The sequence below is a fragment of the Helianthus annuus genome, chromosome 11 (assembly GCF_002127325.2).
Source record: "Helianthus annuus cultivar XRQ/B chromosome 11, HanXRQr2.0-SUNRISE, whole genome shotgun sequence".
Classification (NCBI taxonomy): Eukaryota; Viridiplantae; Streptophyta; class Magnoliopsida; order Asterales; family Asteraceae; genus Helianthus; species Helianthus annuus.
Genome location: NC_035443.2, coordinates 60,395,951 through 60,408,754, shown reverse-complemented (window position 1 = coordinate 60,408,754; position 12,804 = coordinate 60,395,951). Strand labels below are relative to the sequence as shown.

The following is a 12,804-nucleotide window of genomic DNA, read 5'->3' as shown; positions in this document are numbered from 1 at the left end:
TCATCTAATTGCTTTTTCAATTCTAGCATTTCGGTAGGTGCTAATCTATATGGTGCTTTGGCTATTGGTGCAGTACCTGGAATTAAATGAATTCTAAATTCTACTTCTCTATCAGGTGGTAATCCAGGTAATTCTTCTGGAAAAACGTCTGGGTATTCTGAGACTACGGGAATGTCCTGGAGTTTCTTATCTTTAGTGTTAATGATTGCGGAAATCATATACACCATTTCCTGTTTTCTCGAATAACTAGCCAATTTCATTACGGAGATGAATTTTAGTGGCTTTCGAGGTCTATCTCCAGTAATTAAAATTACTTCTCCTGTAGGGGTTTGAATTTCTACTGCATTTTTATCACATAGGATTCGTGCATGGTTGGCTACTAACCAATCCATTCCTAATACTACATCGAATCCGGCTAAATTCATTGGTAACAGATTTGCAGAAAACTTATGGCCTAATAGTTCTACTTTTCCTCCTTGCCAGATTTTATCTATGTTCACAGAATTTCCTTCTGCGGTTTCAACTGTGAAAATTTGCCTAAGAGTGGTTAAAGGTAACTTAAGATCTTGACAAAATGAAGTATTAATAAAACTTTGGTTCGCACCAGAGTGAAATAATACTTTTGCAAATACGTCTTGTACTAGGAACGTACCGGCTATCACATCTGGAATGAGTTCGGCTTCTTGAGTGGTTAGCTGGAATGCACGCGCATTTCTCTTGGTTGCTCCTTCAGCTGGTTTGGTTTGGTTGGCTATAGGTTTAGCTAACTTAGGACATTCAAATTGAAAGTGTCCCCTTTCTCTGCAATTATAACAAACTCTTGTTTTCTTTCTGCAGTCTTCTTCCCGATGTCCTTTCATTTTGCAAAAATTGCAAACCATGTTGCATTGTCCATAATGCTTCTTTTTGCAATTTCTGCAGAAAGGAGGTGATGAGAATTGCCCTGTTCCTCTTTTCTTGGTATTACCCGCACGAAACCCCTGGGTAATCTTCTGAGCTATTTCCTTCTTACGATCTTCCTCTCTTGTGCGTACTAACTCATCCGTCAGGGTATTAGCTAATTCTACCGCATCGTCAATGGTACGAGGTCTCGCAGCTTTAACGATGTTTCGGATTTCACTAATTAACCCCCAGATGTAACGAGAAATAAGTACCGGTTCTGGCAAAGCCAGTGATGGCACTACCCTTGCGTATTCAAAGAATGTCGAAGTATAGCCCCGGCAATCTACTCCTGTCATACGGTGACTAAGGAATTTGTTTGCCATCTGTTCCTTCTCGTATTCGGGACAGAATTTTCTTTCTACCAAACTTTTAAATTCTTCCCAACCTATGGCGTAGGCTATCCTTCTTCCTTTTGCCTGGAGGACCGTGTTCCACCATTCGAGTGCCCCTTCTTTGAACAGGTTTGATGCATACATCACCTGGTCTCCTTCGGCACATTTGCTTATTGCAATTACTGCTTCGGTTTTCTCTAACCAACGCAGTGTTGCAGTTGCCCCTTCGTTACCTGCAAATTCAGCGGGTTTGCAAGCAAGAAATTCTTTGTAAGTGCAACCAGGCGTTGCAGCTTTCATTCTTTTAGGGAGTGGGGCCTGCTGCGGATCATGATCGTCATGATTGCCGCCTCCATTTATGCTATTACTGTCGTTATCGTCTGAAATACGTTTACTAGGAATTAATTGTGGTTCGGCAGGTTTTTGAACAACAGCTACAATTTCTGGAATAGCATGAGCTATCCCTTGGGCGATAAAGTGCTCGATATCTTGTCGAGTTATATATTGATCTTCCTGTTCTTGCTCAGATTGATTTACTTCATTAATTGGTTCATTGTTAGTGTTTTCCATCTGCTAATTTAGTAGGAATTTATTAGTGTCTAGCTTATCAATAAAAAAATTCACATAGATAAACACATAGATTATCACAATATACAAGTATAACCAAAATTGTCGATTTCTCGACTTTTACTTTGTTGGTATATTGTATATGCATCCATACACACCATATTTTACAGAGTTTTATTGCCCATTTTACAGAATTTTAAGTTACTATCATACAATACGGCTTTCTGTGGTTTAACTGATGGTTCTAGTAACGATGCTCCCTCTCATCGTACTTCCAAGTTAGATGCTCTCCCATTTCCCTGATCCTATTACCTGTACCTATCAGTTCTTCACCGAACTGACGGAGTTCAGCTAGGTTTTCATTACTCATGGGAGGATTTGGGAGTGGTTCTGGGTCAAATTGTGGAAGAAAACTATAAGGACTATTGACTATGTTTTGGAATTGCCAGTCGTTTGTCCACCATTCTTCCAGTTCCCCTAGTGGTTGGGTATGGATTAAAGGTTCGGGAATAGCCGGTGTTATGTTTAAAGGAAATTGGACTGTAGCCGGGTAAGGATACAAATTAGTGCGGATTGGGCTTATGACCTCACAATTTCCTAATAGACGGTCTATTTCGTCTTGAAACGTAAGTTCTTCTGGCTGTTTAGAACTTTCGCCAATCTCTATTCCCTTTTGTTTCAGATCTATTCCTATTTCCTTTTCGGGTGGTTTCGAACTTTCTCCAGTTTCTATTTCCTTTCCCTTGATCATACTCACAGGATTTTCTATTTTAGGGAGTCTCCTAGTGGCAGGTTTCCTACGGCGTACTTTCCTCCACCCTACGTATCTTCTCTTCTTTTTCGGATTAGCTTTTTCCAATGGTGGAGTTTGGAATTCCACAGGTTCTTCTATGTCAGCAATGTAACCAGTAAAGTCGTGAGAGACTTCGATAGGCACTGGATATAAGTTGAGATTTTGGAATGCTTCCGACATCTCATTCATGCTGCATAGCATATATGCAAAATGCAATGTTAAAACTTTGGAACAAAGTTTAACAAATAAACACTGAAGTTTTATTGCATACCAATTTATACAAAGGATAACAGAAATAAACATACTAGGACTTTATTTATTTACTGGATTGTGATTTCTCTTACTAGGCCCAACTTATCCGATATTCAGAGATTTGTGTTTTCTGCTATAGTAGCTAGCATATAGAGATTTGCCCATTTCTTGTCTATTTTATCTTCCCAAGGTGCACTATTACCCAATTCTTGAACTTCTGGGTTAAACCTAACTCTCTTGGTTCGGGGTTTCTTTTTCTCCTGACTCTTTTTAAGTATCGAATCCCTTTTCTCTGGGGAAAGAGGATTTTCATAATTTGCCTTGCGGACAAAGATTCCTTCTTCTAAATTTACTGGGTTTTTAGAAGAAGATGCAACATCTAGTTTGTGGTAGATGGCAGACAGCTTTTGTTTACCCATACTGTAACTATCAAATAATCAGTTAATAAAACAAATAATCACAGAATGATAACTAGTAGAATTAAGTATTTTGTCCCATACTTAATTCCGTAATAGGCTTAAATCAGTGGCTCGATCAGTGGCTCAATTTAATTATTAGCTCTGATACCACCTTCTGTCGCGACCCCCGACCCACCCTGGACGGAGTCGGGGTCCGCGAGCAGATTTCAGTGTGGTACCCGTGGTATCTAATGGCAGCGGAAGTCTTTTATTACAGGATCTTTTAACCGTAAAAATATGCTTGTTTTAATATATTACACAAAGTTTTTAGGGATAAAATCCCATCATTTACAAACAGTTGATTTCACACAGAAATCATTATTTTCCAAAACATGTTTTATTTATTTATTCACAATGAGCCACTTCTCTGAGCTTGTAGTGCTTTACTGCACTTTTCCTGGATCACACAGATCACCTGAAACATGTTTGAAAAAGGTTTTGTCAGCGGGGAAATACTGAGTGAATCATTCTGTTTTCTAAAACGACCCGTTAGTTATAAATCACAGTATTAAGAGCGATTACAATGTTTCTATCAACCAATTATCAAGAATGGGTATTTGTCACTCGACCGGATCTGTGACTGTGGTCATACCACTATTGGGTCCCGTCGCCCCAATAGTGACGGTTTACTCACACAGAGTAATAATCACTCACATAGAGTAATATTCACTCACATAGAGTGATAAAAATAGTAATATGCACAATACCCCACATACCAGCTGTAATTTGGTGATTACAAAGACTTAATCCCTGTAATTATAACCTTGAAAATAATTTGAGGTATTGTAATACTTATTCACAAACTGTGAGAAAACAGTTTAAAAAGAAGAATGACTCACATTGCAGATTAACGAGCAAATAGATAATGCCTACTGATTAGCCTTGATTAAACCTAATTTAACATAATGCACACACACAGGTTAGTAACTAATACAGCAATTACGTCAATTCACGAGATTAAACCTTCACAATGATTAATCAGTGCAATACTCGATAATTCAATCGGATTCACAACGAATAACAGAGCATAGTCCGAGTTCAAACAGCACTCTAATATTCAAGTCGAAATCACGACGAATAATCAAAGTACAAGCTCAATTGAGCAGCACCTGGACTATCGTTGGATAGTTATAATCGATCGGATGTTGAATCGTAATAGCGATCGAGTTATTATCCTGATTGCGGCAGCGATTCGAGATCTGTGTGTGTTTGTGTAGTATATAGCTGATAACTCAGCGTGTATTTTGACGTTTTACGTCGTTTCAACTCTCAAATTCAAGTCCCAGACACCCCTATTTATATACGAAATTTGACCCCCGTCGCGTAGCGCGAGGGGTACCCCCATGGGCGTCGCGCTACGCGAGGGGTCACCCTACTTCATAGGGTAGCCCTTCGTGCATGTAGGCTGGATGAGTCGACAGTTTCTTAAAATTCGATGTTGACAGATAGTTATTAAGTTAATCGTTGGCTAGGGTTTATCCCCCCCTGAGTTTTAGGGGCCCTGATCCTGATTCTGATTGTTCTGGAAATTTTAGGGTTAGTGCAGAATTACTTGGGTTTCTTAATTAGGGTTTCCTTAATAGCTAATTACCATCCTAATTATGGATTTTAGTGACAGTTGTTACACGAGTCGTATACTAAACGTAAAAAACTATACAACTCGTATATTTCATGTAAAAATAGCATATGCAACTCTTATGTTTGTATGCAAATCCTATAGTTCATGTAAGAAAAAAAGGATACCGAGTCGTATATACTTATATGACTCATCTACTTGTTAGAGTGTCAAAAGATCAAATCAGTCTCGTTATCCTAAGTCATGATAATACGTTTAATTCCTTTAGTATATCTAATTTTGGAACTTTACATATGAAATTAGTACAACACATCCAAACTCCCATAATTTGGTGACCAAAAAAAGATGAGTACCGTACTAAGGACTAACATTGTAGATGTTAGAAGTATAAGGAGGCATATTGAAAATAAACCATCGTAAAAAAACCCACTTTAGGAATTGATAAATTGACACAAATGACGGCCCAAAAACCTTCAGAACCTAGCCTCCTAAAGTACTACCATATATGAACAATGTACAATCCATTATAACCTCCGTGAGCACAATTAGGAAGTGAAATCATCTCTCTGGTCGCGTTCTTTCATTAAACCCAGCACAAGTTTCGCTTCTGTTTTTGTTAAACAACATAAGAACCGGTATTTTTACAATTGTTTCATGTCGCACGCCAGGTGTTCGATTACAACTTTTGATACAAAATAATTATCAAATTGGGAATAGTAATATAGGTTAACTAAACAAATTGTTAACCGGCATCCATGGTAATGGGTCCAACTATACGTACACCATATTGGATATTTTGACACCCATTATATATATTAGTATACGAGTCGTATACTAAATGTAAAAAACTATACAACTCGTATATTTCATGTAAAAATAGCATATGCAACTCTTATGTTTGTATACAAATCCTATAGTTCATGTAAGAAAAAAAAGGATACCGAGTCGTATATACTTATATGACTCATCTACTTGTTAGAGTGTCAAAAGATCAAATCAGTCTCGTTATCCTAAGTCATGATAATACGTTTAATTCCTTTAGCGTATCAAATTTTGGAACTTTACATATGAAATTAGTACAACACATCCAAACTCCCATAATTTGGTGACCATAAAAAGATGAGTACCGTACTAAGGACTAACGTTGTAGATGTTAGAAGTATAGGGATGCATATTGAAAATAAACAATCGTAAAAACCCACTTTAGGATTTGACATATAGACACAAATGACGGCCCAAAAACTTTCAGGACCTAACCTCCTAAACTACTACCATATATACACAACGTACAATCCATTATAACCTCCGTGAGCACGGTTAGGAAGTGAAATCATCTCTTTGGCCGCTTTCTTTCTTTAAACCCAGCACAAGTTTCGCTTCTGTTTTTGCTAAACAACGTAAGAGCCGGTATTTTTTCAATTGTTTCATGTCGCACGCCAGGTGTTCGATTTCAACTTTTGATACAAAATAATTATCAAACTGGGAATAGTAATATAGGTTAACTTAACAAATTATTAACCGGCATCCATGGTAATGGGTCCTACTATACGTACACCATATTGGATATTTTGACACCCATTATATATATTTGTATACGAGTCGTATACTAAATGTAAAAAACTATACAACTCGTATATTTCATGTAAAAATAGCATATGCAACTCTTATGTTTGTATACAAATCCTATAGTTCATGTAAGAAAAAAAGGATACCGAGTCGTATATACTTATATGACTCATCTACTTGTTAGAGTGTCAAAAGATCAAATCAGTCTCGTTATCCTAAGTCATGATAATACGTTTAATTCCTTTAGCATATCAAATTTTGGAACTTTACATATGAAATTAGTACAACACATCCAAACTCCCATAATTTGGTGACCAAAAAAAGATGAGTACCATACTAAGGACTAACATTGTAGATGTTAGAAGTATAAGGAGGCATATTGAAAATAAACAATCGTAAAAAAACCCACTTTAGGAATTGATAAATTGACACAAATGACGGCCCAAAAACCTTCAGAACCTAGCCTCCTAAAGTACTACCATATATGCACAACGTACAATCCATTATAACCTCCGTGAGCACAATTAGGAAGTGAAATCATCTCTCTGGTCGCGTTCTTTCTTTAAACCCAGCACAAGTCTCGCTTCTACTGTTGCTAAACCACGTAAGAACCAGTATTTTTACAATTGTTTCATGTAAGGTGTTCGATTACAAATTTTGATGCAAAATAATTATCAAATTGGGAATAGTAATATTGGTTAACTGAAAAAATGTTCACCGGCTTCCATGGTAATGGGTCCTACTATACGTACACTATATTGGATATTTTGACACCCATTATATAACTCGTATATACGTAAATGAGTCGCATATATGAATCGTCTATGCTTTGTTGGGAGAGGTGTCTATATATACGACTCTTATATTTGTATACGAGTCGTATAGTAAATGTAAAAAATATACAACTCGTATATTTCATGTAAAAATAGCATATACAACTCTTATCTTTGTATACAAACCCTTTAGTTCATGTGAGAAAAAAAGGATACCGAGTCGTATATACTTATATGACTCATATACTTGTTTGAGTGTCAAAAGATCAAATCACTCTTGTTTTCCTAAGTTCTGATAATACGTTTAATTCCTTTAGCATATCAAATTTTGGAACTTTACATATGAAATTAGTACAACACATCCAAACTCCCATAATTTGGTGACCAAAAAAAGATGAGTACCATACTAAGGACTAACGTAGTAGATGTTAGAAGTATAGGGATGCATGTTGAAAATAAACAATCGTTATAAAAACCCACTTTAGGATTTGACAAATAAACACAAATGACGACCCAAAAACCTTCAGGACCGAGCCTCCTAAAGTACTACCATATATGCACAACATACAATCCATTATAACCTCTGTGAGCACGATTAGGAAGTGAAATCATCTCTCTGGCCGCGTTCTTTCTTTAAACCTAGCACAAGTTTCGCTTCTGCTGTTGCTAAACCACGTAAGAACCGGTACTTTTACAATTGTTTCATGTAGCATGCCAGGTGTTCGATTACAACTTTTCATGCAAAATAATTATCAAACTGGGAATAGTAATATTGGTTAACTGAAAAAATGTTAACCGGCTTCCATGGTTATGGGTCCTACTATACGTACACCATATTGGATATTTTGACACCCATTGTATGACTCGTATATACGTAAATGAGTCGCATATATGAATCGTCTATGCTTTGTTGGGTGAGGTGTCTATATACGACTCACATATTTGTATATGAGTCGTATAGTAAATGTAAAAAAATATACAACTCGTACATTTCATGTAAAAATAGCATATACAACTTTGTATACAAATCCTATAGTTCATGTGAGAGAAAAAGGATACCGAGTCGTATATACTTATATGACTCATATACTTGTTAGAGTGTCAAAAGATCAAATCAGTCTCGTTATCCTAAGTCCTGATAATATGTTTAATTCCTTTAGCATATCAAATTTTGGAACTTTACATATGAAATTAGTACAACACATCCAAACTCCCATAATTTGGTGACAAAAAAAAAGATGAGTACCATACTAAGGATTAACGTTGTAGATGTTAGACGTTAACCACCAACGGTTTCATCGCTTTTTTGAATATTCCGACGGAATCTTCAACGCCGATTTCTCTCAAAGCATACACGTCTTCTCCAGCGGGAGTTTCGATGCACAGAGATTTCGATTGCGTGTTCAGGAAGCCATCGACGATATGGATGGAGGTGGCGGTGTAGCGGATCTGGATGGAGGCGCTGTGACGGTGTGGCAGACGGATCTATATGGAGGCGGTGGTGTGGTGGATCTGGTGGTGGGAGTGGTAATTGTCACAGTGGTCTCGGTTTGAGAGATAGAAAAATGGGAGAGACAGATGAAGATGATAGAGAGGTAGAGGATGAGGTTAGAATTGTTTATTTTCTTATATATATTTTAAGTATAATAGTAAAATTACTAACCTACCATCTCATGTGCAAGACACATGTTATATTTAACTGAAAAATTTAACTTAGTTAGTGCTAAAGAACGTAGGGTGTTATGAGTTTTACAAAAAAAAAGGACTGCGACTGTAATTATTGAAGTTAAAGGCTATCCGTTGCAATCCGGTACAAACATAAAGGACGAAAAATGTAATTTACCCTAAAATTAAATAAAAAAAACATCAAAAATCTTATTGGTTTTACAAAAGGAAGATGAAGGTGATTGGACCAAAGGAATGAAGCTGGACGTGGAAAAAAGCACGCGAAAAGCATTTTGGGCAAAAAAAAACGCCCCGGGGGTGGTGTGCGGGCGTGATGGGACGTTTTTGAGGAAAAGGTCCAAATAGTGCCCCATTACTGATGGGCTAAGTAGTTTTTAAAATGACTTTTTGTGTAAAAGAGAAAAAATTATTTTTGAATAAAAAAGAGTGACTTTTTGAAATTGTTTATGTTTATGACTTTAAAAAAAATACCCTGTGCCCCTTGCATATACACTGCACGCTATTCTTTATTCTTTCTTCTCCACAGCCTCCAGGCGTGACCACCCAGTTCCGGCTCCCTCACCGCCAGTTCCGGCTTCAAGTTGCGGCTGCTGCTGTTCGTTCATTACAACATCGCACCCCAGTTCCGGCTGCTGCTGCTCCCTCATCCCCTGCTCGACCACTACCACACTAGGTCAGAATTTTATGCGATTTGTTAAATTTATGCAATTTGTTCAATTTCTGCGATTGTTAAATTTGTTCAATTTATGGATTATTTGATTTCTGTGATTATGGCATTTCAAACACATTACCACACAAGGTCAGAAATTGTTGGTCATGAACCCTTAGTTAACTTACAAATTCTTTGATTTGCATACATTTAGAAAGTAATAGAAAGAATAACTGAAGTACGCAATCGAGTTCTATACTTGTTTTTTTTTTGTTTTTCACTTTATTATTCAAATGAATCATGTATTGATTGTTAAAAACCCCAGGGGTGGGTCGAAAACCGGAATATACGTTAAATATAGAAGTGAAAAAACTAATATAGAAGTGAAAAAACTAAGGGTGTTTCACTGTTTGTTTCTTCTTGTTATTCCTATAATAGTTTCTCCTTTTGCATTTTCTGTTATTCATATCTATATCATGTTTAACCCTAATATTTTTCCTTCCTCTGTACAGATTATCTTCGAAATAAACTCAAAAAATGGCTTGCATTTCACATACTTTTGGAGCTTCCATGAAAATCGGTCAGCTGCCAGTAGCCACTCAGAGGCAGTTTCCAAACAAACTTTCTCAACTCTTGTTCTTGCATCCTAAGAACCTTAGATCATTAAAGTTGTGTGATTCCCAGAGTTATAACCGTTTAAACCGCTATCAATCCTACACCGCTATTTTCAACAGTCTTTCTTCAGATCATGCCAATTCCGGTGAGAAACCAACACAAAAACCACAAAAATTTTCTTTTTTCTGATTGTTTTTCTTTTGATGTTCTAGACGAAAGAATTTCTGTATTGGTGATTGGTGGTGGTGGAAGAGAACATTCACTCTGTTACGCATTGAAACGCTCTCAATCCTGTGATGCTGTCTTTTGTGCGCCTGGAAATGCTGGTATTTCCAACTCCGGTGACGCCACATGTATCGAAGACCTTGATATATTCGACAGCTCAGCGGTGATAGCTTTTTGCCGTAAATGGGAAATTGGACTTGTTGTGGTGGGTCCAGAAGCTCCTCTGGTTTCGGGCCTTACAAATGATCTTCTGAAAGCTGGCATACACGCTTTCGGTCCGTCATCAGAAGCCGCTGCTTTGGAAGGTTCCAAGAATTTTATGAAAAGCATATGTGATAAATACGGAATTCCAACTGCCAAGGTGACCTACTATTCGTCGTTGTTACATACGTAACATATTTAATTAGAAGATATTGATTTAATTAAGGTTTTAATTATCGCAGTACGAAACATTTACCGACCCGTTAGCGGCAAAGAAGTATATCAACGAACAAGGGGCTCCGATTGTTGTTAAAGCAGACGGGCTGGCTGCAGGAAAAGGTGTAATTGTTGCTACGACACTACAAGAAGCGTTTGAAGCAGTGGATTCGATTCTCGTAAACGGGTCGTTTGGGAAAGCGGGTTCGTCCATAATCGTAGAGGAGTTTTTGGAAGGTGAAGAAGCATCGTTTTTTGCGATTGTTGATGGTGAAAACGCCCTGCCTTTGGAATCTGCACAAGATCATAAACGGGTCGGTGATGGGGATACGGGTCCGAACACGGGTGGGATGGGTGCGTACTGTCCCGCACCTGTTTTGACACAAGAACTTCAATCATTGGTTATGAGCTCGATAATTCTTCCCACTGTAACAGGGATGGCAAAAGAGGGCTGCAAGTTTGTGGGAGTTTTGTATGCTGGACTTATGATTGAGAAGAAATCGGGATTACCGAAATTAATCGAGTACAATGTGCGTTTTGGAGATCCAGAATGCCAGGTAAGCTAGGTTTAACTTCTACTCTGTATTTAGGTCAAATAATAAATTTTTCTAAAACGACTCATGTTAACCCGAGTACATTATTGTCAGAGCCCGCTTTAACTAGAACCAAAATATTACTTTTTTAAGAGTAAAATGTCATTTTCGTCTCCGAGGTTTGGTCAGTTTTGCGACTTTCTTCCAAAGGTTTGTTTTTCCGCATCTGGATTGAAGACTTGCTATTCTCGTCTGGCTCGTTAACTCTATCCATTTTTCTCCGTTAAGTCAGAGGTATTTCTGTCTTTTTTGCTAACTTAAAAGGGCAATTCGGTCTTTTTCACTTTATGTAAAAAGAACAAATACCCCTGAAAAAAAGACCGAATCGCCCTTTAAATTTACAAAAAAGACCGAAATACCCCTGGTTTAACGAAGAAAAATGGATGGAGTTAACGAGCCGGATGAAAATGGCAAGATTTCAAACCTTTTGGATCCAGATGTGGAAAAACAAACCTTTGGACGAAAGTCGCAAAAAATGACATTTTACTCTTTTTTTTTTAAATGGCCCGTTTTGGCTTAAACCAAATTGTTACTATTTTAAAAAGGCCATCTTTGACTCAAACCAAAGTTACTATTTTATAAACGGCCCGTTTTGAGTCTTTGACCTGTTGCCCAACCTGACCGGCTTAGAGAGAATTAAAGAAAACATTGTCTGTGAAACAGGTGTTGATGGTTCGTTTGGAGTCTGATCTAGCACAAGTCCTGCTTGCTGCGTGTAAAGGTGAACTAAACACGGTGAGTCTGGAATGGGCCCCTGGTTCAGCCATGGTTGTGGTGATGGCAAGCAATGGCTACCCTGGAAGCTATGTAAAAGGGACCAAGATTCAAAACTTAGAAGAAGCTGAGGCGGCGGCTCCTGGTGTTAAAATATTTCATGCAGGGACAGCTGTTGATGCAGATGGTGATTATGTTGCAAATGGCGGTCGGGTTTTGGGTGTCACTGCAAAGGGGAAAGATCTTGAAGAAGCAAGAGATCGAGCTTACAGAGCCGTTGAAGAGATCAAATGGGATGGCGGGTTTTACCGGAAAGATATTGGTTGGAGAGCTCTTCCATTGAAACAAAAATCCTCAACATGTTGAGTTTTTTTTCCCTTTTTCGGGCGTGTGTAATAGCAAGAAGCTTATCTCAGTTTTGGTATATTTACGGGTTCAAATAAGTTTACCATGATCGCGTTGGTGTTGTTTTCGTAACAAGGGTCGACATTGTAGAACATTAAGAGATCATACCAACTCCTTGATTACTTTGTACCAAATTGATTAATGATCCTCATTACAAACTTCAGTCCTTGTCTTCATACAGTTTCTAATGTATGCTCATATATAGAGATGTTAACTGTGTTGGATGTGTGGGTTCCCGGTT

The 12,804-nt window shown here is 37.7% G+C and overlaps 1 protein-coding gene across 1 annotated transcript; it reads left to right on the top strand.

Moving 5' to 3' along the window:
• The first annotated feature begins 9,419 nt into the window (after positions 1 to 9,419).
• Positions 9,420 to 12,771, top strand: LOC110889735 (phosphoribosylamine--glycine ligase). Its single transcript, XM_022137308.2, has 5 exons — positions 9,420 to 9,618; positions 10,107 to 10,354; positions 10,422 to 10,795; positions 10,878 to 11,408; positions 12,108 to 12,771. Exons 2-5 carry the CDS (start codon positions 10,132 to 10,134, stop codon positions 12,522 to 12,524), a joined length of 1,545 nt encoding a protein of 514 aa, XP_021993000.1. The 5' UTR covers positions 9,420 to 9,618; positions 10,107 to 10,131; the 3' UTR covers positions 12,525 to 12,771.
• The last annotated feature ends 33 nt before the right edge of the window (positions 12,772 to 12,804 follow it).

What these genes read in the sequence shown, in the direction of transcription:
- LOC110889735 (XM_022137308.2), top strand. Translation starts at nt 10,132, where the DNA reads ATGGCTTGCATTTCACATACTTTTGGAGCTTCCATGAAAATCGGTCAG. An exon ending in TTCAGATCATGCCAATTCCG is followed by an intron (nt 10,355 to 10,421) that starts GTGAGAAACCAA and finishes TTGATGTTCTAG; the next exon opens with ACGAAAGAATTTCTGTATTG. An exon ending in ACGGAATTCCAACTGCCAAG is followed by an intron (nt 10,796 to 10,877) that starts GTGACCTACTAT and finishes TAATTATCGCAG; the next exon opens with TACGAAACATTTACCGACCC.